At 47.0% G+C, this 27,151-nt stretch overlaps 1 protein-coding gene across 1 annotated transcript in view; it reads left to right on the forward strand.

Moving 5' to 3' along the window:
- Positions 1-5,112: 5,112 nt before the first annotated feature.
- Positions 5,113-27,151, forward strand: part of IRS1 (insulin receptor substrate 1) — a gene marked incomplete at its 5' end in the record, with an annotated part of 54,959 nt that continues 32,920 nt past the window's right edge. Inside the window, one exon of the mRNA XM_082320899.1 lies at positions 5,113-8,753. Within this exon, the coding sequence (XP_082177025.1) occupies positions 5,113-8,730 (3,618 nt within the window). The 3' untranslated portion in view covers positions 8,731-8,753. The remainder of the gene's footprint in view (positions 8,754-27,151) is intronic.

The following is a 27,151-nucleotide window of genomic DNA, read 5'->3' on the forward strand; positions in this document are numbered from 1 at the left end:
TGGACTTATCCACAGACTGTAGTCCCTTAGGGGTTTACCTGCTCCAAGTGGAGCCTTGTCTATGAGCCACAGTCTCTCCAGGGGTATACCTGCTGTGGCATGGATTTATCCACAGCCACAGTCACTTAGAGGTGCACCTGTTCCCACATGACCTTCTCCATGGGCCACAATGCTTTCAGAGATATACCTGCTCCAGCGTGGCCTTGCCCGCAGCCACAGTCTCTTCAGAAGTAAACTTGCTCCACCATGGCCTTACCCGCAGCCACATTCTCTTCAGAAGTAAACTTGCTTCACCATGGCCTTACCCATGGCCACACGCTTTGAGGTGCTCCAGCATGACCTCATGCACAGCCACTGATGCTTCAAGGTGTACCTGCTGCAGCACGGACTTATCCACAGCCACAGATGCTTCGAGGTGTACCCTCTCCAGCGTGGACTTATCCTTGGGCCACAATCCCTTCAAGAAGTATACCTGCTGTGGCACAGACATAACCATGGCCACAGACTCTTCGAGACATACCTGCTCTGGTATGGGCTTATCCACGTCCACAGGCGCTTTGGGGTATCCTGCTCCCACATGGACTCATCCACAGGTCACAGTCCCTTTGACTCGAGTTCACACTGGAGTTCCAGCCTGTCCAGTACAGCAGTGCAGAAACAGCAGCGATGCCCTGGCCATCTGCCAGCCCAGGGCATGGCCGTTGTTGTTATCAAAATGTTCCCAGGCACAGCACAGTAAGATGATAAGCAGTTCAGCAAGTAGCAAAAGCAAAAAGCAGCCACTAACGAGCACTATACTCTAATATACAGTAAGGCAAGCAAGCCCCATGGCAAGTACAGAAGCCTGCTGATTAATACCTAAACAGCAGTAACAGCTATAAATTCAATCTAGCACATTCCAATTAAATCTGTCATTATCTCGAACCCTTCGAGCCCCACGTTGGGCGCCAAAAAGGACTGTCGTGGTTTAACCCCAGCCAGCAACTAAGCACCACACAGCCGCTCGCTCACTCCCCCCCGGTGGGATGGGGGAGAGAATCGGAAGAGTAAAAGTGAGAAAACTCATGGGTTGAGATAAAGACAGTTTAATAGGTAAAGCAAAAGCTGCGCGCACAAGCAAAGCAAAGCAAGGAATTCATTCGCTACTTCCCAGCGGCAGGCAGGTGTTCAGCCATCCCCAGGAAAGCAGGGCTCCATCACGCGTAACGGTTACTTGGGAAGACAAACGCCATCACTCCAAACGTCCCCCCCTTCCTTCTTCTTCCCCCAGCTTATATACTGAGCATGATGTCATATGGTATGGAATAGCCCTTTGGCCAGTCTGGGTCAGCTGTCCTAGCTATGCTCCCTCCCAGCTTCTTATGCACCTGGCAGAGCACAAGAAGCTAAAAAGTCCTTGACTAGTGTAAACTCTACTCAGCAAGAACCAAAACATCAGTGTCTTATCAACATTATTCTCATCCTAAATCCAAAACACAGCACTCTACCAGCTACTAAGAAGAAAATTAACTCTATCCCAGCTGAAACCAGGACAGATATTTACTGAATCCCCTTGAAAACCAGATAAGAACAAACAAAAGTCATTGTATCTGCAAAATCGGTTATTATTGAAGAGAATGTTCCCAAGATGAATGGAGCACATTTAAATACACTGCCTGCCCACATACTGTGGACAGGACACGGTATGAATGGAATGAAGCTGTGTCAGGGGAAGTTCAGACCGGACATTAGGAAAAGGCTCTTCACCGAGAGGGCGGTCGGTCACTGGAACAGGCTCCCCAGGGAACTGGTCATGACACCAAGCCTGTCAGGGTTCAAGGAGTGTCTGTACAATGTTCTTAGTTATATAGTAGGTAGCCCTATGAGGAGCAGGGAGTTGGACTCGGTGACCATTATGAGTCTCTTCCAACTCGAGATATTCTATCATTCTAGGACTATCTCCTGCTTTTAGCCTCAACTCCATGTTCCCTTGTGCAACACAATGCAAATCAGGTGGTTATTATCCTCCATCAAGAGATCATTCCACTTACATATGCCTATTGACGTATCACTTGCGAAGAGAAAGAACGGGGCAGAGCAAATACAAGTTATTATTTAATATTAGTAACCTTACCTACTACATGCAAACTGTTCAACTAAAAAAGTGCTACGTATATTCTGTGCACAAACATGCATTCCCATGCTTGTAGAGGGACAGGGAGAGGAGGTTTAGGAGTGATCCTCTTGCTGCAGGACCCACTGCCTTTTTAGTGTGCACAGTGCAACATGTGTGTACGGTGATGGTGGCCTCTGCTCACAAAACATACCTTGTCATTAATGACGGCCACGATAGCTGATCTTAATGTGCCTTGAGGCTGCAGTTCTGTCCTGCAGCTCCATGACATGGGCTGGGGGAGCAATTCCCTGTCAGTCTGCTTGTTGAACGTGGAAATACGTTTGGTTTGTAGCAAGCTTTATTTCAATGTATGTATAACGGATTTATTTTCAATAGAAATATTTGGTTTTGTCATGATGAACTACAGTGTCAAGTGGAAGAAAGAATGAGGTGATGATATAGGTTATTGTTACAGCCTGGGTTATTATCTTTCCTTTTCATTCCTCATGTCTTACCAGCTAGACTGTGCTTCTACATTACAAATTGTCATTCTGTGTTTGGTAAACACCTTCAAACAATGCTGTGTTTTATGGTGTTATCTATAGGCTAATGTGAGAGGGTGGCTTGCAGTGCTGCCTGTTGTACTCTCTGGGTTCTCCACATTTTTCTGCAACTGTTTCAGGGGAATTTTTAGCATTTTAACTAGCTAACTTCTCATCTCAAATACTTGTACAATGCATTAGAAAAGCCTTGAACTTATTTGTTCCATGTTTGTACCTACATAAATCCAAACAAAAGTATCATTTTGTATTGCATTTCAACCTTAAGAGTAGGTATGAGCATTGCTACCGCGCTTTCACCTTTAAGCAGCTGGGGAGCAGCCTGCAAAGGGCAGATTAAAGATCCACTGCACTGCACGGGGTATCCAGAGTCACCTATCGAGAGAAGTGGCGCTGGGGGGGGAACCAAACAAACCAAAAAACAAACAAAACCCAAAAAGACAACAAACGAAAACCAGAAGACGAAACCTATAGGCAGCTCCTCTCTCCTGAATGCAGAGATGACCTGGGACCACTTTGAACTGTCCTGGAGATGGCAGCATTGAGCAATTTATTTTTCAGACTTGGCTTGCAACACTTGTTTCCTACTGAAGAGGTAGAAGTTACGCGTACGGTACATTTCAGCCCTGTAAACAGCAGACCACGTTGAATATTCAGTTTAATTTAGCATGTAATGATTCGGGGAAATACAGTCAACTGCTTGACGCGACTACAGGGGAAAAGCTCCTCTGGGGGCCGCTCCTCGGCCGCACGCCGCGGAGGCAGCGCCGAGCCCCCGCTGCTCGCCGGGCCTTTACCGGGGAAGGGCCGCACCGGCGGCGCCCGGTCGCGCCGCTTCGGGCCGCGTCTCCGCCGGCGGCGGCGGCTCCGCAGAGGCGGAACGAGCCCCAGCCGGGCGGGGAGGCCTGCCGACCCCCCCGGCCCCGGGAACCACCCCGTCGCCGGCAGCCGCCTGAGGGGCGGCAGTTAACGGCGGCGGCTCTGCGCTCGGGCCTGCCCTGCCGTGCGGGGCCGGCGACAAGGGCCGCGGGCAGGAGGGCGGAGGCTCCCCGCCCCGCCGGGCCGGGCCCGCCGCGGCGAACGCCGCCACACTGCAGAGGCCGCCGGCGGCGGTTATAAATAACACGCCGCTGAATGGCGTCTACGCCTCCTTACTACGCGCCGCCCCCCGCCGCCGCGGTGACGGACAGGCGGCGGCACCAATGGGGGCGCGGCCCCCGGCGGGCGGTGCGGCGCGGGGCCGGGCCCGGCGGTGGCGGCCCCCGCGGCCGCGCTGAATGAGGGCAGGGAGGGAGGGCGGGGAGCGCCGGGGCGGGCCGCGGGGCCGCGGCGCTGGGCTGGCCGGGAGCCTGGCGGCGGCGGCGGCTCCGGGGATGGTCCACGCACTGGCGCCGTCACGTGTTGTTCTCCTTGGAGCGAGCCTGAGCCGCGGCGGGCGGAGGGGGCTGGACCGGCGAGCGCGGCCCCCGCCGCCTGTTTTGGTGCGGGGCGCCGGGAAACTCCGTGAAGAAGCCGGCGGAGAGGGAGTCGCCGCGGCGGTGCCCGCTCCCCCGCCGGCCTGGGGCACGGGAGGGGGCCGCGCCGCCGGCCGCTGAGGCGCTGCCGACTGGAATGAAGAGGAGGAGGAAGAGAGGATGTTCCTTCGGCACCCGGGCTGCCTCCCCTCCCGCCGCTGCCGGGCTGCGCCGCGTGTGGAAATGGCACTTTCTCTGCCTAACGAGATGGGACTGAATGGGGTCGCCAGCCTCCTCCGCACGCACGAGCGGGAGAAGCAGCAGCAACCTCAGCGCTGATATTTGGGGAGGGGGGGGCTGTGTTGTGGGCGGCTTCTTTTTTTTTTTTTTTTTTTTTGGTTTTCTCTTTTTTTTGGGAGGGGGGAGAGGGGGGAAAAGCAGCGTGTATTTTTGGGTGCAAAGCCCGGACTTCGCAAAACAGTCTCCGCCCCCGAGAGGATATTTAATCTGCAACAGAAATCGCTACTCGCGGAGGCAAACTTGAGACGGGGAAGGGGTGCAAGGAGCGGAGGAAGGGGACCCCCGCCCCGCTCCCGGCCCCGGCGGAGCCCGGTCCCGGCGAGGGAAGATGCGTTTCTCTTTCCCGGCGGCTGCTCTTGGGACGAGACTTTCGTCTGGACTGATCGGGACTGGACTTTTTAAGGACGCGCTTACCCATCTAAGGGCGATTTGGGCATAAACAGCAACGCAAACTCTGATTTGGTGCTGGAAGCTGCCTCTGCCACCGAACAGCTGCTCTCACCCTGCTTCTGTCCCTCCCCCGTCCCGTTCTCAAAAGAGGATCCTGAGCTGTTTTGCTTCTTTTTTGTTTTGGTTTGGGTTTTTTTTCTTTTAATTGTTGTTGCATGAATTTTGTTTTAGGTGGTTGTCTTTTCCGGCTGGCTTGGCTGTTTTGGGGTCTTGCGGACTGCTAGCTGCAGTAACAGCTCCACCGCCTCTCATCATGGCTAGCCCCACAGATAATAACGAGGGCTTCTTCTCAGATGTCAGAAAGGTGGGTTACTTGCGCAAACCCAAGAGCATGCATAAACGCTTTTTCGTGCTGAGGGCAGCCAGCGAGTCTGGACCCGCCCGGCTGGAGTATTACGAGAATGAGAAGAAATGGAGACACAAGTCAGGGGCCCCCAAGCGCTCCATCCCACTAGAAAGCTGCTTCAACATCAACAAACGGGCTGACTCCAAGAACAAGCACCTGGTGGCCCTCTACACCAAGGACGAGCACTTTGCCATTGCAGCTGACAGCGAGCCTGAACAGGAGAGCTGGTACCAAGCACTGCTGCAGTTGCACAACAGGGCCAAGGGCCACCACCACCTCCATCACCATCACCACCACCACCACAGCGACGTCACCTTTGGAGGCAGCAGCGCGGGACTGGGGGAAGCAGGTGAGGACAGCTATGGTGAGGTGGCCCCTGGCCCGGCTTTTAAGGAAGTTTGGCAAGTAATTCTGAAGCCTAAGGGCCTAGGCCAGACAAAGAACCTGATTGGCATCTACCGCCTGTGCCTGACTAACAAGACCATCAGCTTTGTGAAGCTGAATTCAGATGCGGCTGCTGTGGTGTTGCAGCTGCTCAATATCCGCCGCTGTGGTCACTCTGAGAACTTCTTCTTCATTGAGGTGGGCCGCTCAGCTGTCACTGGGCCCGGTGAGTTCTGGATGCAGGTGGATGACTCGGTGGTGGCGCAGAACATGCACGAAACCATCCTGGAGGCCATGCGAGCCATGAGCGAGGAATTCCGGCCCCGCAGCAAGAGCCAGTCCTCCTCAAACTGTTCCAACCCCATCTCTGTGCCCCTTCGCAGCAGGCACCATGTCAACAACCCTCCACCCAGCCAAGTGGGGCTCAGTCGCCGGTCCAGGACTGAGAGTGTCACGGCCACCTCTCCTGCCGGTGGTGGGGGTGGAGGTACGGGCGGCAAACCCAGCTCTTTCCGGGTTCGAGCGTCGAGTGACGGGGAAGGCACGATGTCGAGGCCTGCCTCTGTGGATGGTAGCCCAGTTAGTCCCAGTGCCAACCGGACCCATTCGCATAGACACCGTGGCAACTCCAGGCTCCATCCTCCGCTCAACCACAGCCGGTCCATCCCAATGCCTTCCTCACGCTGCTCTCCCTCAGCCACCAGTCCAGTCAGCCTGTCATCCAGCAGCACTAGTGGCCACGGCTCCACCTCGGACTGCCTGTTTCCACGGAGGTCTAGTGCTTCGGTTTCTGGCTCCCCTAGCGATGGCGGATTTATTTCTTCTGATGAGTATGGTTCCAGCCCGTGTGACTTTCGCAGCTCTTTTCGCAGTGTGACCCCAGATTCATTGGGACACACCCCACCCGCTCGGGGCGACGAAGAGCTCAACTACATCTGCATGGGGGGAAAGGCCACCTCCTCTTGCTGCAGCCTGGCAGCCCCCAACGGCCACTTCATCCCGCGCACCTGCCACCCGCAGCAGCAGCCCCGCTACGCTGGTACGCCGTGCTGTCCGCGAGGTGGTAGCGAGGAGGTTGCCGACTTGGAGAAGGCATTCAGGAAGCGGACTCACTCTGCAGGCACTTCGCCCACCATCTCCCACCAGAAGACACCCTCGCAGTCTTCGGTGGCCTCCATTGAGGAGTACACGGAGATGCTGCCTTCTTACCCCTGCGGCGGCGGCCGGCTGCCCTCCTACCGGCACTCAGCCTTTGTGCCCACTCACTCCTACCCAGAGGAGTGTCTGGAGATGCACCACCTGGACAGTGGCCATCATCGGACCAACTCTGCCCCGCACACGGATGACGGCTACATGCCCATGTCTCCCGGTGTAGCCCCCGTGCCCAGCGGCGGGGGCCCCCCCAAGGGTGGTGACTACATGCCCATGAGTCCTAAGAGCGTGTCGGCCCCACAGCAGATCATCAACCCTGGCAGGGGGGGCCGCCACCCTCCCGCCACGGTGGACTCCAACGGCTACATGATGATGTCCCCCAGCGGCAGCTACTCCCCCGACAGCGGCTCCGCGGGCTACGGCAAGATCTGGACGAATGGCGCCGGCCACCACCCGAAACTCTCGGTGGAGAGCAACGAAGGGAAGCTCCCCTGCGGCGGCAGCGACTACATCAACATGTCCCCGGCCAGCGGCTCCACCACCAGCACCCCGCCTGACTGCTACTTCGGCGCCGCGGGGCAGCCGGGCGTCGAGGAGGCCGCCGCCGCGGCCCACCACAAACCCATCTACTCCTACTTCTCGCTGCCGCGCTCCTTCAAGCACGTGCACCGGCGGGGCGGCGGCGGGCCGGCGGCGGCGGGCGAGGAGGGCAGCCCCCAGCCCCGCATCGCCCTCGGCTCCGGCCGCCTCCTCTACGCCGCCGAGGACTCCTCCTCCTCCACCAGCAGCGACAGCCTGGGCGGCGGCGGCGGCGGCACCGAGGGCGGCCCCCCGCCGCAAGCGCAGCCCCCGCGCAAGGTGGACACGGCCGTGCAGACCAAGGGCCGCCTGGCGCGACCGACGCGCCTGTCGCTGGGCGGCCCCAAGGCCAGCACCCTGCCGCGGGCCCGGGAGCAGCCCCCGCTCCTGCTGCCCCCGGAGCCCAAGAGCCCCGGCGAGTACGTCAACATCGAGTTCATCGCCGGCGAGAAGCCGGCCTTCCCCTCGGGCGCCCTGGGGCTGGGCCTGCCGCCGCCGCCGGGCAGCGAGGCCGCCGAGGAGTACATGAACATGGAGCTGGGGCCGCCGCGGGCCCCCTGCCCCGCCGGCTTCGCCGCCGCGCGGGCGGCCCCCGCGGCCCGGCCCGGCCGCGGCGCGGCCCCCGGCGGCCGGGACTACGTGACGATGCAGCTGGGGGGCGCCGCCGCCGGCGGGGGCCCCTGCTCGGACTGCGCCGACAGCCCGTCCCCCTGCTCGCCCGCCCTCCTGCTCAGCTACGCCGACGTGCGGGCGGGCCGCTCCGCCGCCGAGAAGCCCCCGGCGGCGGCGGCGGCGACGACGGCTTCGCCGGAGCTGCCGCGGCCGCCGGCCGAGCTGTCGGCGGCGCCGCCGCGCGCCTCCTCCCTGCTGGGGGGCCCCGGCGCGGGCAGCGCCTTCACCCGCGTCAGCCTCAGCCCCGGCCGCAACCAGAGCGCCAAGGTGATCCGTGCCGACCCGCAGGGCGGCCGGCGGCGGCACAGCTCCGAGACCTTCTCCTCCACGCCGAGCGCCGCCCGCGGAGCGGCGGGCGGCGGCGGGCTCGGGGCGCCCTTCCCCTGCGGCGGCGCGGGGGGCGCCGAGGAGGTGAAGCGCCACAGCTCGGCCTCCTTCGAGAACGTCTGGCTGCGGCCCGCCGCGGGGGAGGCGGCCGGCGCCCCCGCCGCCCGCCGGGAGCCGGGGGCCGCGCCCGCCCTGGAGAACGGGCTGAACTACATCGACCTGGACTTGGTGAAGGACTTCAGCCACCGCCGCCACCACCACCTCCCCCCGCCCGCCGAGGGCGCCGCGCTGCCGGGGGGGAGGCAGCCGCCGCCGCCGAAGCCCCCGGGCCAGCCGCGCGGCCCCGGCCACTCCGGCGACGACCTAAGCGCGTACGCCAGCATCAGCTTCCAGAAGCGGGAGGAGATGTAGGAGCCGGGCGCCCGCCGGGGAAGGTGAGCCGGGGGCGGGGCGGGGGGAGCCGCGGCTCCGCTCGGGGAGGCCAGCGGCCCCGGGTGCCGCCGGGAGGGGAGGGGAGGGGGCCGGGGCGGGGGCCGAGGGGCGGTGGCCCGGGGCCGCTGGTTGCGGTTTCTCCCCGCGGGGGCTGCCGGCTCGCAGAGCGTGGGGCGGCGGGGCGGGCTGGCGGCCCGCGGCATCTTCCCCCCGGGGGCTTCGGCAGATGCCGCCGCCCGAGCAGCGGCGGCCGTGACACGCTGGGCTGGTTGCCGTGTGCGTTTCGGCTGTGGTGGCTGCAGCCCGTGCCGGTGGTAGAGGCGTCCGGGAGCACAGCATCCCTGCGGGCGGCCCAGCCGCGGGCTCTCGCCGGCACGGGCAGGCGGGTGTCGCCTCCCAGGCACGCTGGGTGCTCCTGATGGGGCGGGGATGCCACGCTGTGCTTCCCATGTTGCCACGTTTCTTTACTTTTCAGAATTAGGTGTGCTTCAAAAGTGTCTGTGGGGGCGGGAAAAAGTGAATTAGCTGTAGCATAGGGCTGGAAACAGGGAGTTCCCATGGTAATCCTCGTCTTGTCAGTAATCACTCTTGCGGCCAAGGGTGAAGCAGTCAACCGTGCCGTGTGCGTGGTTGCTTTCCCATGTGCAAAACACAGCTAACGGCATCTACCTCACAGGGTTGTGATGAGTCTTAATTCAGTTTTGTTTGGAAGGTGCTTCGAACTTGAAAGACTTCAAAGCGTTGTATCTGTCACTTGTGTTTCAACTGATACTAAGTGCGGCTGCCCCACTCTCACAACAGTGTTACAAACTGCATAAGAAATGGGCTATATGAACTGTGTCTTTGGCATTGACTGAGGTGTTCTGTATTTCCTTGAAACTTTTCATTTTTAATTCTGGAAAAACTTCTGCCAGGCTGTGCCACGTTGACTACAGGTGCGTAAGATGCGTAGGAGTGTTGTGGCAAGCAACGTGATGTTTCTGCTACGTGGGAAGCAGAGTATGTTATGCAGCACATAACATACATCTTGTTTAGAGCTCACCAAGTACAGTGCACCTGTGTGAGTCCTTTCATGAAAGGCGAAGACCATTTCGGTGCAGACAAGCACTAACAGATAGCTACCCAGTTAATCTTGTTGCGACACTCAATTTTAGCAGTTTTCTACACACTTGAGCAGCAGCAATCACAGTAGTTTAAGTAGTTATTAGGAATAAGTGCAATGACATTAGGAGATGAATCTCATACCACTGTTTACGTTGTAAGTGTAATAAACTTACTATTTGTGTTGCTTGTGCATTTGGCTCAAGGGAACGCTGAGGGCTGGTCTTGGTACGATGCCTGGGATCGTATGTTCGCCATTTTCCTATGTTTTCCCTCCTTATAACCTGAACAAAAGCAAAACAATCTCTTCGCCTTTGCTACTTAGCACTTGCTGCTGTTGCCTGTTGGAGCAATGCAATATTAGGTGTTAGTCTTACGTGACCTATGAATACCAGGTTAATTCCAAAGTTCGAGGTAAGATTTAAGATCGGTGCAGATATTGCTGGTCTGATTCAAATGGTAACTGGTAGGAAATGATCGTTTTTGTGGCTGTCTGACAGGAGCGTGCTGGCTGTCACAGTACGGTGTCTGTGACCAGACCTACACTGCCACACCCTTTCGCTGCTCTGGGATGTGCTTGCAAGAGCCTGTCTAGACTGTCGGTGAGATGCTGCTCCTTACCCTGGGAATCTGTATCTGCTTAGGGCAGCGATGGTCTATGAACTCTTCAGGAGGGGATTTTTGCCGGAGGATACAGCATGTTGTGCTATAAGTCACATTGCTAGGGGCATCACTTCTTTTTTCCCCTGATGTGTGCTAAGATTGGGGGAGCAAGTGTGAGAGAAAATCCTCTGTCAGCTTGTGGATGAATAATAAACGTGTGCAAGAGTATGAGAATGCAGGTCTGGCGGGGAGCAGTGTCATAACTGTTTACTTACAGAGGTTTTTTCCAAATGAACTGTTTACTTTTGCTGTAGACAGCTTATTGAATTGATCCTGTGTGTCATCTTTAACATAAAAGCTGTGGCAATGTTCTCCATCATGGTGGTAGGTAGATACCTGCTGTGATTATGCTGTTCAGTGGAGGATCAGACCCGATATAAGAACATGCTGAAAAATATTATGTAGATGTTTTTCAGAGCAGCGTTGTGAAAGGTAGGGTCTAATAGAGTAATTGCTGTTTGAAGTTGGTTCTTATTTCCCCAAATTAGAATTGGATTGAGCAAGCACAGCTTCTTCGGGGAGGCAGGGGAAGAGATAGGCTATAATTATATGGGGAGTTTGTAGCCATGGCTGTTCCCTTTCCCTTCCCACTATAAAGCTGTGTTAGTTGCTTGTAGCTTTCTCAGACATTAACCCTTTGGACTCTTATTTCCTAGGCTAGATTTCTTACCATCAGCTGAAACTTCCCTTGCAAAATTCAGCCTGACTAGCTCATCTGTTGTTGAGTGTGTTAAGGAAAAAAACAAAACAAAACAAAGAACATTTTGTCCGTGTTAAACCATTTTTACAGCTGTTTTTTGACATGTCCTTGCACCTTTTTTGCTTTGGAGGTGGAACTCAGGTTTGGCAGGGGAATCGGCCCATGTAGGTTATACCTTATGCCATTCTTGAGAAAATCTGCCTGGAGGTGAGTGATTTACAGGCCTGCAAACAGTCTGTTTGCACATGCCTGAAAAAGTTGTTGAGCACCTTCAGCTAAACTGTTCTGAAAACTCCATGTGCAGTGAGGGTGCTCCAGTTCCCCGAAGCTTTGCACGCCCTTTCCAACGAGCAGCCAAGGGGGCTGTGCTGCCTTGGCCTGGGCCAGCAAACCCCCGTGTTCCTCTTGGCAAGTGAGGCTGGTCAGGCTCTGGCTGAGAGTGGGGAGGCTGTGGTTGGTGTCTCTCCTGTTGGTGTCTGAGCAATGTGAAAGAGGAAGGAAAAGCTACTTGGTATGTTTGCAGGTATGGCAGAGATGAGAGAACATCTGGACCTGGGAAGGGAGAGGTGAAGCCGCAGGTATCAGAACAAGGGATGGGGAAGGCTGCATTAAGTACCCTTTCTTTGCTCTCCATCTCTTTCGTGGGTTATTATTTATACTTTTAATCTCAGAAGTGGCAAAGGGACTGCATGTGCTCTTTTTTTTCCCCCTCCTCTCCATAGAGCAGCTTTCCACCCCACCCCAGAGGCCAAAACTATCTGGATAGCTCTTCTTTTGGCCATTCTGGAATTTTCTGTTGTTCCAGACTACAAGACAAGGACCCCAAATGTTGGCTATTCATCTCCTGATGGGTAAAATGATTGTTGCTGCTTTGCTGCAAGTCTCCTCATCCCTGCTCCCCTGTCCTCCCCCGCAGCCACCTCAAGGTGCTCAGGTGTTACATTCTGAAGTATTTTTAACCTCTTCCAAGTGTACTTGTTTCTCCTAGCATTAAAGATACTGGCTGAAATAATCACATTGTTTTCCAAATTTAATTAAAAAACATTTCTCTTGTACCCACAGCATTCCTCTGCACTCTGCAATCCCATTGCCTTCCCTGTCATATATTCTTGGCTGTTTCCTGACAGCTGGCCCTGCCCTAGCCTTTCTAGCTCTCTTCTCTCATCCTGTTAGAAGTGCAGCATTTTCAGTGCAGTCCTGCATGCTCCCCTGCCCAAATGCTTCCCTCTGCTTCAGAGAATTGGGTACTGGTGTGCATGCCTAGCCTAGCCGGTGACTCTTTGGTGCTTGGATTCTCTGATAAGTGGACTGTTATGCTGTAGCTGGAAGGCCATGTTGCTGCAGCGGCCAAATCATGCTGGGAAACGCAGGCCTATGACATGGAGAAAGTGAGGTGAGAGCTAGGGAGAGGGGAGAGCAGTGTTGCTGTAAGGCGTTTTCCTCCTGTTTTGCATGCACGGATGAGCAGATGATGTGGATATGCTGTGGATCCTGCTTATGGGATTGCTGTGAGAAGAGAAGGCTCCTAGAATGAGCAGGGTTTTGAAGATGAACCACTGATAGCTTGTGTTCTGAGTATATAGTCAAAAAATATTCCAAAAAGGAAACCATTAGATGTTGGCTCCGGAGAAACAGGAAAGGCTGTAGTAGGATAGTAGCATGAATCCAGGTATGTGGCTTTGATCTCTGGAGCTTCAAAGCAAAGCCATTATTCCTCTCATTTCCATTTTGCTGATGAGTCTGAGAACTCGTGAAAGTGAGTGCTAATAACACCAAATAGAATATCTGTAGTGTGAGCAAGTGGTAACTTGGCTCACTCGCAGCTTTAATGATGCCTATTTTACCCAGTGCATGGGTGGTTTGGGTTTTTTTGGTGATGTAAGAAAATGGAATACAGTACAACGGCATCTATATGGTTGTTATGCCTTTTGTCTGTTTCCAGTTAAAGCAAGGGACTACTAAGGGGAAGAGCTAAAGATTTGTTTGGCTTTTGTGAAAATACACGATGGTAAACAGAAAATTACTCATGTAATTCTCGTATAATATACATGGATTTTTTTTTTTTTTGTTGGGACATTGCTTGCTTTTTTATTCTTTAATAGTTTTCAATAAATGGTTTTGTTTCCTCAAGTTAAAAACTTAAGGTGGAATGACTGAAGCACAGCAAATGCCAAAACAAGACGTGTACAATTAAAATAAGTTTTTTTGGGGAAGTTGTTTCCAGAACTGAAAGAACAGAAGTTTTTGTAGTTTTGGGTCAGCACCAAGGTAAATACCAGTAAGTTATGAAAGTTTTCCGTGCTTTATGGGTATTACTGTAGACAAAACAGTGCATTTCTTACTGTATGCACACACCAGGTTTTCCCCATACCTAATTATTTGCCGAAATTGAGCCTGTGTCTCCACATACTTGTGTATTTGCAGTTCTCCTGTTTAACAAGACCACAAGCTTATAATTAATGTTTTTGGTTTTTTTGAGGGTTCGTTGGGGTTTTTCTTGTAATTTAAACAGTAGATCAGTTCCTTTAATCTAGCTACATTAAATTGTAATATTGATTATTTCCCCACACCCACCTTGATTTTAATGACAAGTTTCTTGGACTTTTTTTTTTTGTTTTCCTGGCTTAAAAATTGGAACTGTATGATTTATAAACTAATTCAGTCGATTATGAAGTATTATCTGGACTTCTTTAGCACATAGGTTTCATATTTAGTCAATGTTTAAACTGGTTTCTGAATGTGGTTTAAATTTGAAAATGAAACAGGACATTGCAGGGCAAGGATGATGCTCATTTTTGACTAGCAGCTGTGGAGAGATCATATGTTTCCTTAGATAACACTCGTAAATAGAGAATTACAGCTCTTAACTAAAATGCAGCAAGCAGCTGTGGAGTAGGAATGTTGTTTGACCAATATCTTGAGTATGATGCGTTGTTTCACAAGTGCTTTATAATAGCTGAAATTTTGATATTCATTAGGACTGTACAGTTTTCATGACTTTATAAATACACGAATGCAAGTGCCGAAGGTACAATGTATGTGAATATTCTTTTGAACAAGTTGCAGTAACTGTATAATAGCTTGTTTGTGAAGAAAGTGGTGTGGGTTTTTCCAGTTTATTGAAGCTCTGAAAGTGGATCTGTTCAGTACTGATTATTGTACGAAAAAGTCACTTGTCAACATAAACTTTTTAAAAAAGTATTTTGGTGTCCCGTGATATGGAAGAGAAATACCTATTCTTTTCCAAAACGAATTTGATACTAGATTTAACCTCTGTGCCCAGTTTTATTGGAAACTAATTATTGCATTTGATTTATAGAGTTATGAAATACAGTACTCTTAAGAGATAGGAGGGAAAAGGGGGGAAATGCTGTTCATGGGACCCATGCTGTGGCTAGAAGAGAGACTATGGGATGCCGACCTAAGATAATGAGGAATTAGAGGTATAGGCTGGGGCATAGTTGTAGAGATTGGTATGGGAGGAAGATAGAAATGAGACACAGAAATTACTTCGGGGACACAGAGAAACTGTGATATGATGACATGGGTGGAGAAAATTGCAAGGTGATCATGATCTGAAGAGAATTGGGATGGTGGTATGGGAAAGTTTGAGGATGAGCGTAGAGAAATGCGGAGAGCCTGGATAAATATGTAAGTTTATTCTAGAGGTGCTCATTTTGCATGGTACTGCAGTTTTCTGAAGGTGTTTTTACTTCTATATTTTTCTTTTGATCTTTATTACTGGGATAGACAACACTCTTTAGAAAGTGCATGTGTTCCTTACTTGTGATTAGATTTTTTTTTTTATTTTTTTTTAAATATTAAGTGGATATTCTGCTGACCTTAGCAGGATGATGTGTATGGTAAGGTAAGCAGAATTTGCCTCCAGCTCTTCTTTCCTGAATTCTTTGTCTTCTAGCATCCCTGTCACAACCACAGCAGTAAACCACAGGTAGGAATCTGAATTAAGTACAAGATAAATAAGAATGAGTGAATTTTAACATTAAAACCCCTTGGTTTCATAAAATACATATAATGAAAGGAGAACTATATTCACACAGGTTTTTTTTTTAAACTGCAGTATTTTGTTCTTTACACTCTACTACTGCGATAGTTATAAATTTGATTAAAAATGAGGTTCATTAGTTTCATAATTTGACTTACTAAGTATAGATTCCCATAAAATTGTGTAGTGTAAAGAATATTTTGTAAAAGGAAATTTCAAATGGCAAAATTATTGTGGCTTATTACAGGAGATCCTGTGTTTTTCATTTTGTGGGAAGAGCTGCAACACAAATATCTTAATATTAACAAATACATCTGAATTCCCAATTTGTCAGAACGCTAAAAGCTGGCTTTTGGTCATCTTTATGTAATCTGATATGTTAGAGTACCTGTTCGTAAAAGTAAATAGCATCATTCTATTTTTACATCATTCTGGATTGTTGTTAAATGGTCATCATCCTGATGATTATTCTGAATACATGAGACAGAGGTAGTAAAGGAGAGGTGTTGGTAACTTAAAACAAAAAAAAAAAAGGTTCTCAAGTTTAATAGCTTTACTCTCTGCTTACAGAAATGATGGAAAATATAACAAAAGCCAAGGTGTGAACAGATAAAGGAGATTTAAATAAGCCTGGCACTCTTAACTAACTAAAAGATGTCTTGATATATATCTCTCTGATCATGTTTGACATATCTAGGTCATGTTCTCTGAAGACTATTATTAGAGATTTAACCTTGGGTAATTGCAAAGTGTATTTTCTTCAGAGTAGTTTTTGATCAGGTAGGTGAGACAGTGAAAGTTTGTGTGTGTTCAACTGCTTGTAATAATTTGGGAGTGTAGTTAAAGGATCTGGTGTCAGCCACCTGAGCCGTAAGGTGAAACGTACCATTCCTGTGCTGTATCACAGAAGATTTGCCTTTGTACATTTTGTCAACTGTTGTAAAATTCCATTTTTTTTGGAAGCTGGGGATGTGGAAGAAATGACCTGTTAAATTTTCAAATAAGATACGCTTCAGGAAGAATGGAGTTATGTTGTACGCTTTACGGCTAGTAGAGCTGTTGAAGTGCACTTGCACATTTGAACTGTCTGATGATACGTGTTATAAAATGCAGGAAGGTAATAGTCTGGGAACATCTACAACTTTAATTTACTGTATTTCTTCTTTTTTTTTCTTTTTTTTTTCCCTCCCCCATCTGTGTAGGTAGGGTATTTCTAACCCACTAGGGTACCTAAGCATTGAACAAGCTCTCTTTGAAGTATAAAATCTGTGCGAATAGAAAAAACGTGAATGATCTGTCAGCCTTGGTTCTTGTGCAATTTCAGCAGTCTGGCTTCCAGTGTGGTGCACAAATATTTGTTCAGACATAACTATGGGGCAGGAACTCCATAAGCTGGCTTTGCCAGTCAATAAAACACGTAACTAGTCTGTGAATGGGAGCTTTCCTTTAATGGAACAGTTCCCTGAAGGAGTAAAAAAGCTCAAACGTGGAGGGGAGGAGACTAAGACAGTGATTGTATGGGTTCCTTCTGCCCTTACTTCACTGAAAAAAAAAAAAGAAAAAAAAAAAAGAAAAAAAAAAAAAAAGGCAAACCCAACCCAAAGCTGCCCTGCATTCTCCTCACAAGATCCTGGACGTCTTTATCTCACTAGTAACGTGCATGTTTAAACGCTGTGCCCAGAGTTGTGGAGAAGACACGTGTCTTGGTTGAGAGAATCAAAGAACCTCAGGAAGTGTAGACGGAGGTAGAAGATTGAGTTTGTTGCTCCTCTTATGGCATATCTCAGCTGAGGTCTTGCTGTTCATCAGTTTCTAAGTGACTGTAGAGGAGTGGAAGGGAGGTGGGGAGCTCAAAATGCCATGGCTGAAGCTGTGACTTGCTTGCTTCATTTCTGACTCAAGCTTCCCATGCCCTGCGCTGTGTACAAGAGATGCAAAAAGACATCTAGAGCGACAGCTGATGTGTATCAGTGAGGGAATTTTTTAAATTAAAACACTGGATGGTAATTCATCTTCAGCGTAGCTGGCCTTCATTTTGAAGAGAAGATTGCCATGCTGGAAAAGGAAATTTTAACCCCTGGAGAACAGGAAACAAGCAAGAGAGGAGACATCTCGGCTTCAGAGACAAACTGGGAGCTCGGAAGCCCTCTGTACAGGCTGCACACCAGGGGAGCACTGGTGCCCAAGCATAAGTAACATTCAGTCATTTTGCTGAAATACCTTGAAAATTACTAGTGCAAGGAGACTATGGTCTTCCAGTAGCTTCCCAGTTTAGCTGATGATTCCTATGCAAGTGATTGACAAGGTGTTTGGGAGTCAGTGACAGCAGTGATGCATGTGATATGCAAGAGCCTTCATACTGATATTAAAAAAGGAAAAAAAAAAAAAAAGAGTCTTCTCTGTCCTGGAGAAGATATAGGTGCAACAGAATGTCTTTTGTTGTGCCTGCACCTACCATGCCATAGGGCTGGTAATGTCTGCTGCCTTCCCTGGCATGGTACAATGTGCTTTTTCATGGTACTCGTTCTCTAATGGTGATACCCAGAGAAATAAAGTTTGGGCAGTTCTGCTGAAATGATGGCTGTTGTTCCATTTCTGATTCTTGCAGGCACTGTAGGTAAATGATGGAGATGTTGGCTGAACAGTCACTGAAAGATGGGATTAATTTTCATTTCCTCAGACAAGTTTGTGCTGTCCTAATTACTGATTCCTCTCCTGTAGTTCCTGATCACAAATTCTGAATTACTTGTTACTTCAAAATAGCAAAATGTAGCGTTTACGTAGCAGAATGTTATGGAATAATGAGGAAATAAACTAAGAAATTATTTAGTCAGTTGAGGCTAAGATGATGTTCTCTTACTTTTTTTTTTCGACTTTGGAATATATCCATGAGGATTTTCCTTTCATAATACAGTTGTATTTCATGGAAGTGACCAATGGCAGGTAGCCCAGCTGCACAGTCCTTGAAAGAGGTAGGACAGCTTGGCTTGCCCAGAGGATTTGAAATGACTCATAGATGTCAGTAAGGTAATGTAGTGCTTGTTTTGGTGGGAACAAAGATCTGTGTGATGGCTGCATGAAGGGAAAGATGAGCAATACTCACCTTTTTGCAGTGATGGTAAATTTAAACTGAGTCATTTTCATTTGGTGAAAATGAAAGCGACTAATTGAAATCCTTAGGAGGACGAAAATGTATTTTGGACAGTAGGAACTGCTTTGTTAAAAGTGAAAAAATTGCCTCTCTTTAACCTACTACATTTACCCTATTTCTCTTTTTGACTTCTTTGCTTGCAAAGCACAGGCACAATATACTTCATGCTTTGCTGTGTTATGGTATTTTTAACGCTATATCCGCTTTTGATTTTCTGTATTGCAGAACAAAGTTCGTTGTTTTTGGTTTTTTTTTTAACTAGTGGCAACTAAACTGCAGAATAATATTTGTTGCCCTTTGAAAAACAAAGGGAAGTGCACAAGAACTAAATAGTTAATTGCTTGATCACATACATAAAATGAAATACAAGTAAGGAAACCCTAGCATTTCTAAAGCTTAGACGTACTGAAAACAATTACAAACGAAGGGAACTTGCTATCTACTGTATGTCCTTCAGGAATCTCAAAAAGTAGGCTGGCTGGCACATCTAGGGTGTGGTCCTGCAAGATGTTTGGGCAGATTTAAACAGCTTGCTTTACTGAAAAGAGTGGTCTCACCTCAGCCACCTTTACTCTCATCTGTGTGCTCCCACTGTTTTTCTGTGCTGGTTCCATACAAGTACATGGCAACTATAGTTAGGCTGATGTATTATTTAGTAACTGTTTATATTTGCTCATTTTGCACATAATGGCATTCAGATTTGTGAGAAACGGCAAAATAAAATGTATAAAAAGGAATTTAGTTTGTTTAGGAAGCTGTAGGTTGAAAACTGTAAATATTTTTCTCATTGAAAGTTAATATTTGTTCTAGTGACAGTATTTTGGAAATAATCATGTATTTTGTTGACTTTATCATCATCTGGTGAACACGATGTAGAATGTTCTTGAATTCCTTGGATATCTTGATACGGGTGGATAGCCATGTGTGATTTACATCTATCTTACCTGTGTGAGATGAAAACAGAGGCCGATGAAACTGAATAGAAGAGCAGTGATGGAAACCATCCATCTCCAAATCATCTCTCTCCCTTTTACGAGTGCTGTGCGCACTCCTTCCTCCCATGACTGCTTCTTGGGAGCAGAAGTTAAAGAACTGGTATCTGCTAGCATCGGTGCACTGTGTATGAACATTGTAGTTTAAACACGTAAATGGTGAAACTTTATTCTTAAATGGATTAACATAGCTGATCGATTTATATGCAAGACAGTCTTGAATACTTAAATTAAGCATTCTTAAAAATGAAACAAACTCTCAAATACATTTAATTCTCTTCTGTATGAAACTTCTTTCCCTAGCAAGCTCTGATACAAGGGAAAAGCCCTTCTGAAGGTGTGCAGGCATGTAGCTAGGGCATGTTTTTTCAGGCCTTTGAACTAGGTTAGGAATGTGTCTCAAGATGGAAGAATGAATAGTTACTTGGTGCTTTTAGCCGCTGGGCTTGAAACTCGCAAGAGGAATGTTATTGTGTCTTCAAAGCCTGTTTCACACAAGTCTTTGTTGAGCAGGAACTTGGAGAGCCTTTGTATTATCATGCACCAAACAAAAACAGCCAGCCACCCAATTTGATCTAATTGGGCGGTGGTGGCGAGATGTTTCTTCAGTAGGAAGGCTCTGGAAAATGGGGTGCTTATTTTTAATTAGGAAATACCCTTTAGCATGAAGGGATTGCCTACACAGACATTTACCAGCCTGATAAAACTCTTTAATTACACTGATGCAATTCCCCATATGCACATCCCCTCTTTTCCCCTCCTCTCTATGTAGTGCTTTCCCAGGAAGAGAGCAAATATTTACATTTCTTTTAAACTCTGTTTTGACCCTGAGGTGGTGGTGGCACATCCCTGGAGAAGGCAAGCTGAGGTTGAGAAAGTGGGGTCGTTCAGGTTGAAGTCATTTTTGTAATGCTTTCTCAAAAATAAACGTGTATTCAGGAATAAATGTGTTGTAATATACTAATATTCGCTAAATTAAGACAGACCTTTCGATCAACATAACTATCAAGTGTTTAGAGGAAATAAAACCATTTCTCTAGTGAACAGGATTGGTGAAGTATCCAGAATCGGGGTTTGAATTGCTAAAAACTCATTTTTGAGAACAGCAGCTGCTTCAGTAGATACCTAGAGAAATTTATTTTCATTTTAGTATATGACTAGCCTAATTACACGTCCTTTCTGAAGATTTTTAGTTAAAAAAAATCATGAACTGTATTAAATCTGAAATTTTGAAGTCCATTGTAGCCAAGCCCACTCAATTTCACCTACTAAATAAAGAGGAGGCTTTAAAAATAAAAAAAAAAAAAGCAATTGTCTCTAAATGCAAGGTTTGTTTTGTTAAGCAACTTCCTTATGTGTTCAGGATATTTTGTTAGTTTTTAGTTAACTGATAACTAAATACAGAGCATACTATTTTACAGTTTCATCCTGATTTTCATTCAAACACAGCTTGAAAAGTCATAAAAATAAAATTTAACCAGCTAGTAAATAGTGACCTGTATTGGTCATTAATTTTACGTCAAGAATCTGCATAAATATACACTAACAGTATTGCTTAACTGGGGACTATACCGAATGCTAAATTAAAAGATAAATTGCCAATCAGCATGATTTAGTGGTTATAGCTCTTTGAGAATGACCATTAAGAACATAAAAAGATAAGTTTCCTCATTTGCTAATCTAAATTTGATTATTTTAATCACTTTAATTTGAATTAATCCACCATGAAGCCAAGTGTCATTGTATACATGATAATTAAATATATTTGAACTGATGTGATCATGCAGAAATAAAGCGTAGGCACAGAAAAGACCTGGTTACAGGGCCTCGTCTGATCCAGAGGAGGAAGAGCAGACACCATGTGAAATGGTAGGAGGCTGGGAGGCTGAAAGGAGAGGACAAAACCACAAGTACAAGGAAATGGTGGTTAAATGTATTGAAGGATAAGAGTGACAGGCAGGCCGTGTAAATTGGCTGGCCAGTTGGTGGGTCTTCTGCAAGAGAAGTTTCACAAGGTTAGAGAACGCAAAGTAGCGTAGGAAGGCATAGAGGGGCTGAGTGTGCAGAAGGAGAAATTGGAATAATGCTGGGAAGCTCAGATTTCAGTTGATGTAATTGGGCTTTAATGGCTTGAATGATTCATGATCTCTTACCTTGATAGGCTGTTATTAAATTTTAAACATACGTATGAATGAAGTTACTTAAGCTGATAACATTGTGGGATTGCAGTAGTGGAAAGCATCGATGTGCCAAGAATTGTTAGAGGAAAAAAATTGTATAAGATGTTGGTAACATTTCTGTAAACATATTTGGGAGGAAGGTTTGAATGATGATCCTTCTGCATGAGTGTGCTGTGAAGTATTTCTCATCTTGGCAGGGAAGGGGAGGAATCTTCAATTGATGTAAATTGCTGTACCTACTGAAGTTGATGGGACTAGGGCAAGATGCCTCATTTTAGAATGTGTCCCTTTAACTTTTTTTTTTTTTCTGTAAGCTGTTACTACACTGTTCTGTTTGAATTAATAGCAAATCCCCATTAATTTTAATTAGCTATAGTAATGAGTTAGTTCTAAAGTGCTACAAAATGATCTGTAATTCAATGTCTAATTTATCTCCTACCTTGGGTATTTCATCTTTTCCGAAAATTCTTCTCCTGAAGACTGGTGAGGCGTTTGATCTGCCTTGATTCAAGCTTGTTTACTTCTATGTTTGTTAGAGTAGCTCATCAGCTTTTATTCCTTTATCGAATAGCTCCTGTGATGTTAATTGTGCATTATGGATTTGGGTCACATTTCAGCATTTGCATTTAGGTTGAAGGAACAGGTAAAAGCAAAAGACTATTACCGGGACTGCTGTATGCTTAGCATAAACAGGACTACAAAACACTTAATGATAGCCTTTGCGTTACAGGACTCCTGTTGTTTCTAGAGCTTTGCAACCTCTATGTGTTTTTAACTGATACACTCTTGTAGTAGCTTCTTACTGATCTTCACTGTAACTTTTTGAAGGTTTTTGTTTTGTTTTTGTGAAGTCGGGAGTGACACAAATCACTATCTGGAATCTGTTTTCACATCTCTGGCTTTATCTGCCTGTCCTATAGTCATACATACAACTTCTACCCTTGTTGCGACTTTCTCTGTTCCGAGTCTTTAGGCTCGGTTCATGCAGGTATGTATGACAGATTTAAGGCCAGAAAGAGCTGTGGTAAGTACGGGTAATTGTTTTGCTTTGGAAGCAGAATGCAGGACACAGCTTTGCCATCAGCTTAAAGTAATTGAAAGCCACCCTGTTGTTGCTGTCTCCTTGACCACGTATTTCTCTGGAGAGTTGGTTTTGGGATCACCTGTGGTTGCTCACAGGTGATGGTGCAGGGGAGCACTTGGAAATGTATTTAGGAGGGAATGCTGGACCATTTCTCTAGGCGGCAGCAGCTTGCTCCTAGTTTGGTTAAAACCAACTGTGGAACCTCATCTGCAATATTCTTTCAGGCAGCATTTAAACTTCTTTTTCCCCCAATCTGGACTTGGGTTATTTAAAACTTCAAATGGAACACCTTATATCATTAGTGCCTTATACTCTCCTTGAAACCACAGTTGTCTTGGCCTACACTACTGCTGCTTCTGGCCTGGGTTCTCCTTTTGCGAACTGCAAAAACTGTGTTTGAAATTGCCTGCCTGCACAGTTGCTGTGAGACTGTGCCTTTAGTGAGGTTATGATCCTGACCAGCCATACCAGCAGTCCCTCAGCCCCAGAAGCCTTCGCAGGTGTGCTGGGTTAGAATCAGAGAGGTTATATCGAAATGGGTTTGCTTCTTCACCTGCCCTGGAGGTACTACTTTTAAGTGTGAATGCAGTGTAGGTGTATTCATGCTGTTGAAAAAAACACTTTTCCATTATGGCTTGTTTTGGTTCAGGTAAAAAATAGTAACCTGTATCTGAGAAAAGGCATCTTTTACTGGCAAACCTGCACCTGCTGCTTTAGTATTCATACTAGTTTAGCTGTCTATGTTAGTCACCTTCTCAAGCAAACTTTTACCACGAAAACCAAAATCCACACTGACAAATTAGCCTTGCTAGTTTAGATAAGGTCATAGGTACATAGAAAACATTTTCAGGTGAAAATGAGAAATATATGTAATGGCTTCAGACAGCTGTCTTTCAGACCTTCTGATATAGTTACTCAAGATGTCATATGAGAAACAGGCAGGGTTCCCACCTTTCTGCCCCCAATTCTCGTTCAGATTTAGTGATTATAGGAGGATTCAATAAGTAACTGACTCCGACAGAAGGAAACACCAGTCTATCTGAAACATTTCCCACTGGTCTCATAGCAACTCAGATGAGTTTGGGGAAGAAAATTTTTGTTATTTTATTAAAAAATCTTTTGCACATTGTCCCCAGATACAAAACTGAATGCATGTTGTCTGGCAGATGCATGATTGTAAAAACAAAACTTGCTTTTAACTATTTGTTGAACTTCTAACATTACGATCTACGTCAGGAAGTAGCTTCTTAAAGATAGGTCTGCCTTTCTGCTGCTCCATGCAACGTTTCCAGATGTATTTGAGTACAGCTGGAGGATTAAAATGCTCCAAGAGCTATTACAGTCATTTGTAGCTTGGCTTTTTTTTTTCTTTGCCTCAGTTTTCTGTAGCTTTCTGTTTTAAGCTGTATTTATTAAAAAGTGTTATTGCATTCTGTTTGTTTTTTCAAACTACCGTGTCATTTATTTGGCAGGAGAGGGGGAAGGTTAAAGTTCTCCCTTACCTCCTCCCCCTCTCTCCAGTGAAATTTTTGATTGTTCTATTTAATGAGTCATTTTCTCTACAGCTGAAGTTAATTTAGTGGCTCATCCAAACAATGAGTATTTTCTGAGCAAGGGAGTGAGGGAACTTTAGTTCTTTCCCCCCTTTTTTAATATAAAGGTGTGTCTTGGGTGCTTCCAAAAAAACATGGAAGTGAAAACAGACACAGGTTTCTTACGTCTTTGGAAAAAGAACCTTAAATTTTGTGTTGCATGAGCTTGACTTACTGTGTTCAGGCTATGTTCCTCCTCTTCGTAGACTCATGGAAGTCCACTGATCCAGATGGATGAGTGGTTTTCTTCCATCTTAAGTAGCTCTGGCAGTGAAAATATTTGGCATCTTCTAGTGGATGTGTTTGTCTGTCAATGATAGGATTCCCCCAAGTTCATTGTGCTTCAGCAACTGAAGGTCACACAACACACGCTTTTCAGTTGCCATCTGGCGGTTTATTATTAGCAATGGTATGGAAACCAGAAATAAGAAAAGCTGGACCAAAACGTTCCACATACTGTTTCAGATGTTCAGTGCAAGCTCAGTTCACCTACGCTGTGTTGGCATCTCCTTTCCAAGGGCCATCCAGCCCAGCCATTTGGCATTTGAAGCAGCTTCACCTTCTGCTTGAGACACATCTTCCTAGGGTTTCTTCCTTGCATCCACATATGCCTTTGGATCTGTTTGCAGTTTGAATTGCAGTACCTTAGAAAAATAGGCTTAGTTTTGGTTTCTTTGTACCGTAGTTACATTTTTAAGCCAGGTAGTCCTTTGTACCATTATCCTGAAGGCAGCAGGAAGAGATGACTTTGCTAATGTGTCCGCACACTGTTGGAGGTATTTTGTCATTTAAGACTTGGTAACAAAATGTCCATTGACTTCACTGGAGCAGAGTTTCCTCAGTAGTATAGACAGAGTAGAGGGAAGTAGGTAGGGTTTGCAGTGCTTGTAGTGCTGCTGTATGTTGAGAAATGCTCTTTTCCAAGGGTTCTTTATCCGTATTTAAAAGCTGATAGTGAATGCTACTGAACTCTTACTTTCTCTAGTTCTTTCTTTCCTGCGGAAGTGTATGCGTGCATTAGAGTGAGAGTTGTATGCTTTGTGCTGTTTAAGCCAATCTGCCCAAGATGATGGTTTTCCAGAGAAAAAGGGTAATCAAAGATTTGAAACGAAAATCACTTGTGAAATATTTCTGACATGTATGTCATAGATTTGTACAATCTGTTTTATACTTCTGTTTGTTGAACATAGGGTGTTCTGATTTGGCTGAATAATAGCAAGTTATTGTGCGTCAGTGTCCTCACACACAAGGCTTTGATTAAGCAAGAAAAAAATGCTACGATATTAAAGGCTGGCCTATGTACAGACTTGCACAGAGAAATAAAAAGTATGAATTAAGAAAGTTAGCATTTTAATACAACTGTTTTAATACCATGCATAATAGTGACTGGTCTGGGCAAAAGAAAATGGCATAAAGTGGGAGATTCATTTAGACATTTGGGGAAGACACAGAGACATTTCATAGCAGATCAGGGGTGGTTTTTTTTTTTTGGTTGGTTTTTTTTGTTGTTTTTTTTGTTGTGTTTTTTTGGTTGTTTTTTTTTTTTTTTTTTTTTTACAACTGGGTATGATTTTAACCAGGGTAAGGTCAGTGACTTTGTTTACTTATGTGGACCACAGGTATGAACGGCTATTCAAGGTTCAGTCATCAGCAGTCAGTTCCATCTGACTAAACCAGATTTCCCCCCCTCCTCATAAGCCCTTCACCGTTTTGATCACAGTGTGTGACATTATATTCCTGTGCTGAATCAGGCTGCTGAGCTGAACATGCTGTCTGATTTGGACCTCGTCTTTCCCAGGAAGAAGAAAGGGTTCCTGGAGCAGGTGCGGTTACAGACGTGCCTCTGAACAGCCTCTGGACAAGGGAGCGTTTGTGCCCTGTTAGTTCAGAGCATGGATGGGACTTGTACGCGAGTACCTGTGCGAGGCTTTGGGCATGCTTGTACACCATCCTTTTACTGCTACTTTTTAGACTTTTTGAAGAAGAATTCTTATGCCTGCTCCCATGCTGCCACCTCCTGTGTCCAAGTACAAGCATTCCTGAGCAGACAGCTACATCAGGGACCTCATCCAGGCTAAAAGTAACCTGGCTTGGGGAGGAGATAAATAAATTTTTAATTCAGATCCAATTCGTCATGCTGCTATGCAGTCCCTTGTGCCTGGGCAAAGGAGGGGATGCTGTGTGTGGTGGTGGGGCTATGTAAAGTAGGTGGCAACACTTAAGGCAACAGCAGGACAGACTTGTACTGGCTTCAAGTAGACATGAAACCATGATCATCTTTTCCTTGCAACATTTTAATTCCTTTTTCAGAGTGCGTATTTCAGGGAGGCAGGATGATAACTGTGCCTTGAGGCATTATACGGATGGTGTGAAGCAGAAGGGGCTTGGTCTTTTCCTGCATTAGGATCATAGAAACTCTCTACATCTAATGGCTGGAAGTGAGCCTTATGCACAAAGGTTCTTTTGTTTTGTTTTTGTATAAACCCATTTGATGTTAAGCAGCCAAATCTCATCCTTTATAGTTAGTCTAGTGCATTTTTTTAGAAGCTCCCGGGCTTCCTGTTTAGCTTTCAGCCCCTGCTCCAGAAGGGTATGTATCTCCTTACATGGTCCTGTCTCATACCTGCTAGGTCAGGGATACCAAAATGGCACATGGCACCTCTGGTTGGAAACCTGAATTTCTGCTTAGGAGAGTTAATTACTCTAGTGATTTTTCTGTCTTTCGGCTATGGAGAGTTTTGTGTGATTTTGTTTTTTTTTTTAAGAAGAATTCCAGTTATTAATAGAAATGGGAGTGATTGTGCTGAATTATGTAGTGAGATGGGGGGTTTCTTGTTGTTTTGGTTTGTTTTCTCTTGAATAGCTATCCTGAAAGGATATCTGTCTCCTCTCTCTGTGCTTGCGGAAGCATACAATCTCTTGCTCCTTGGG

This window comes from Platalea leucorodia (assembly GCF_965183815.1).
Source record: "Platalea leucorodia genome assembly, chromosome: 8".
In the NCBI taxonomy this organism is placed as follows: domain Eukaryota; kingdom Metazoa; phylum Chordata; class Aves; order Pelecaniformes; family Threskiornithidae; genus Platalea; species Platalea leucorodia.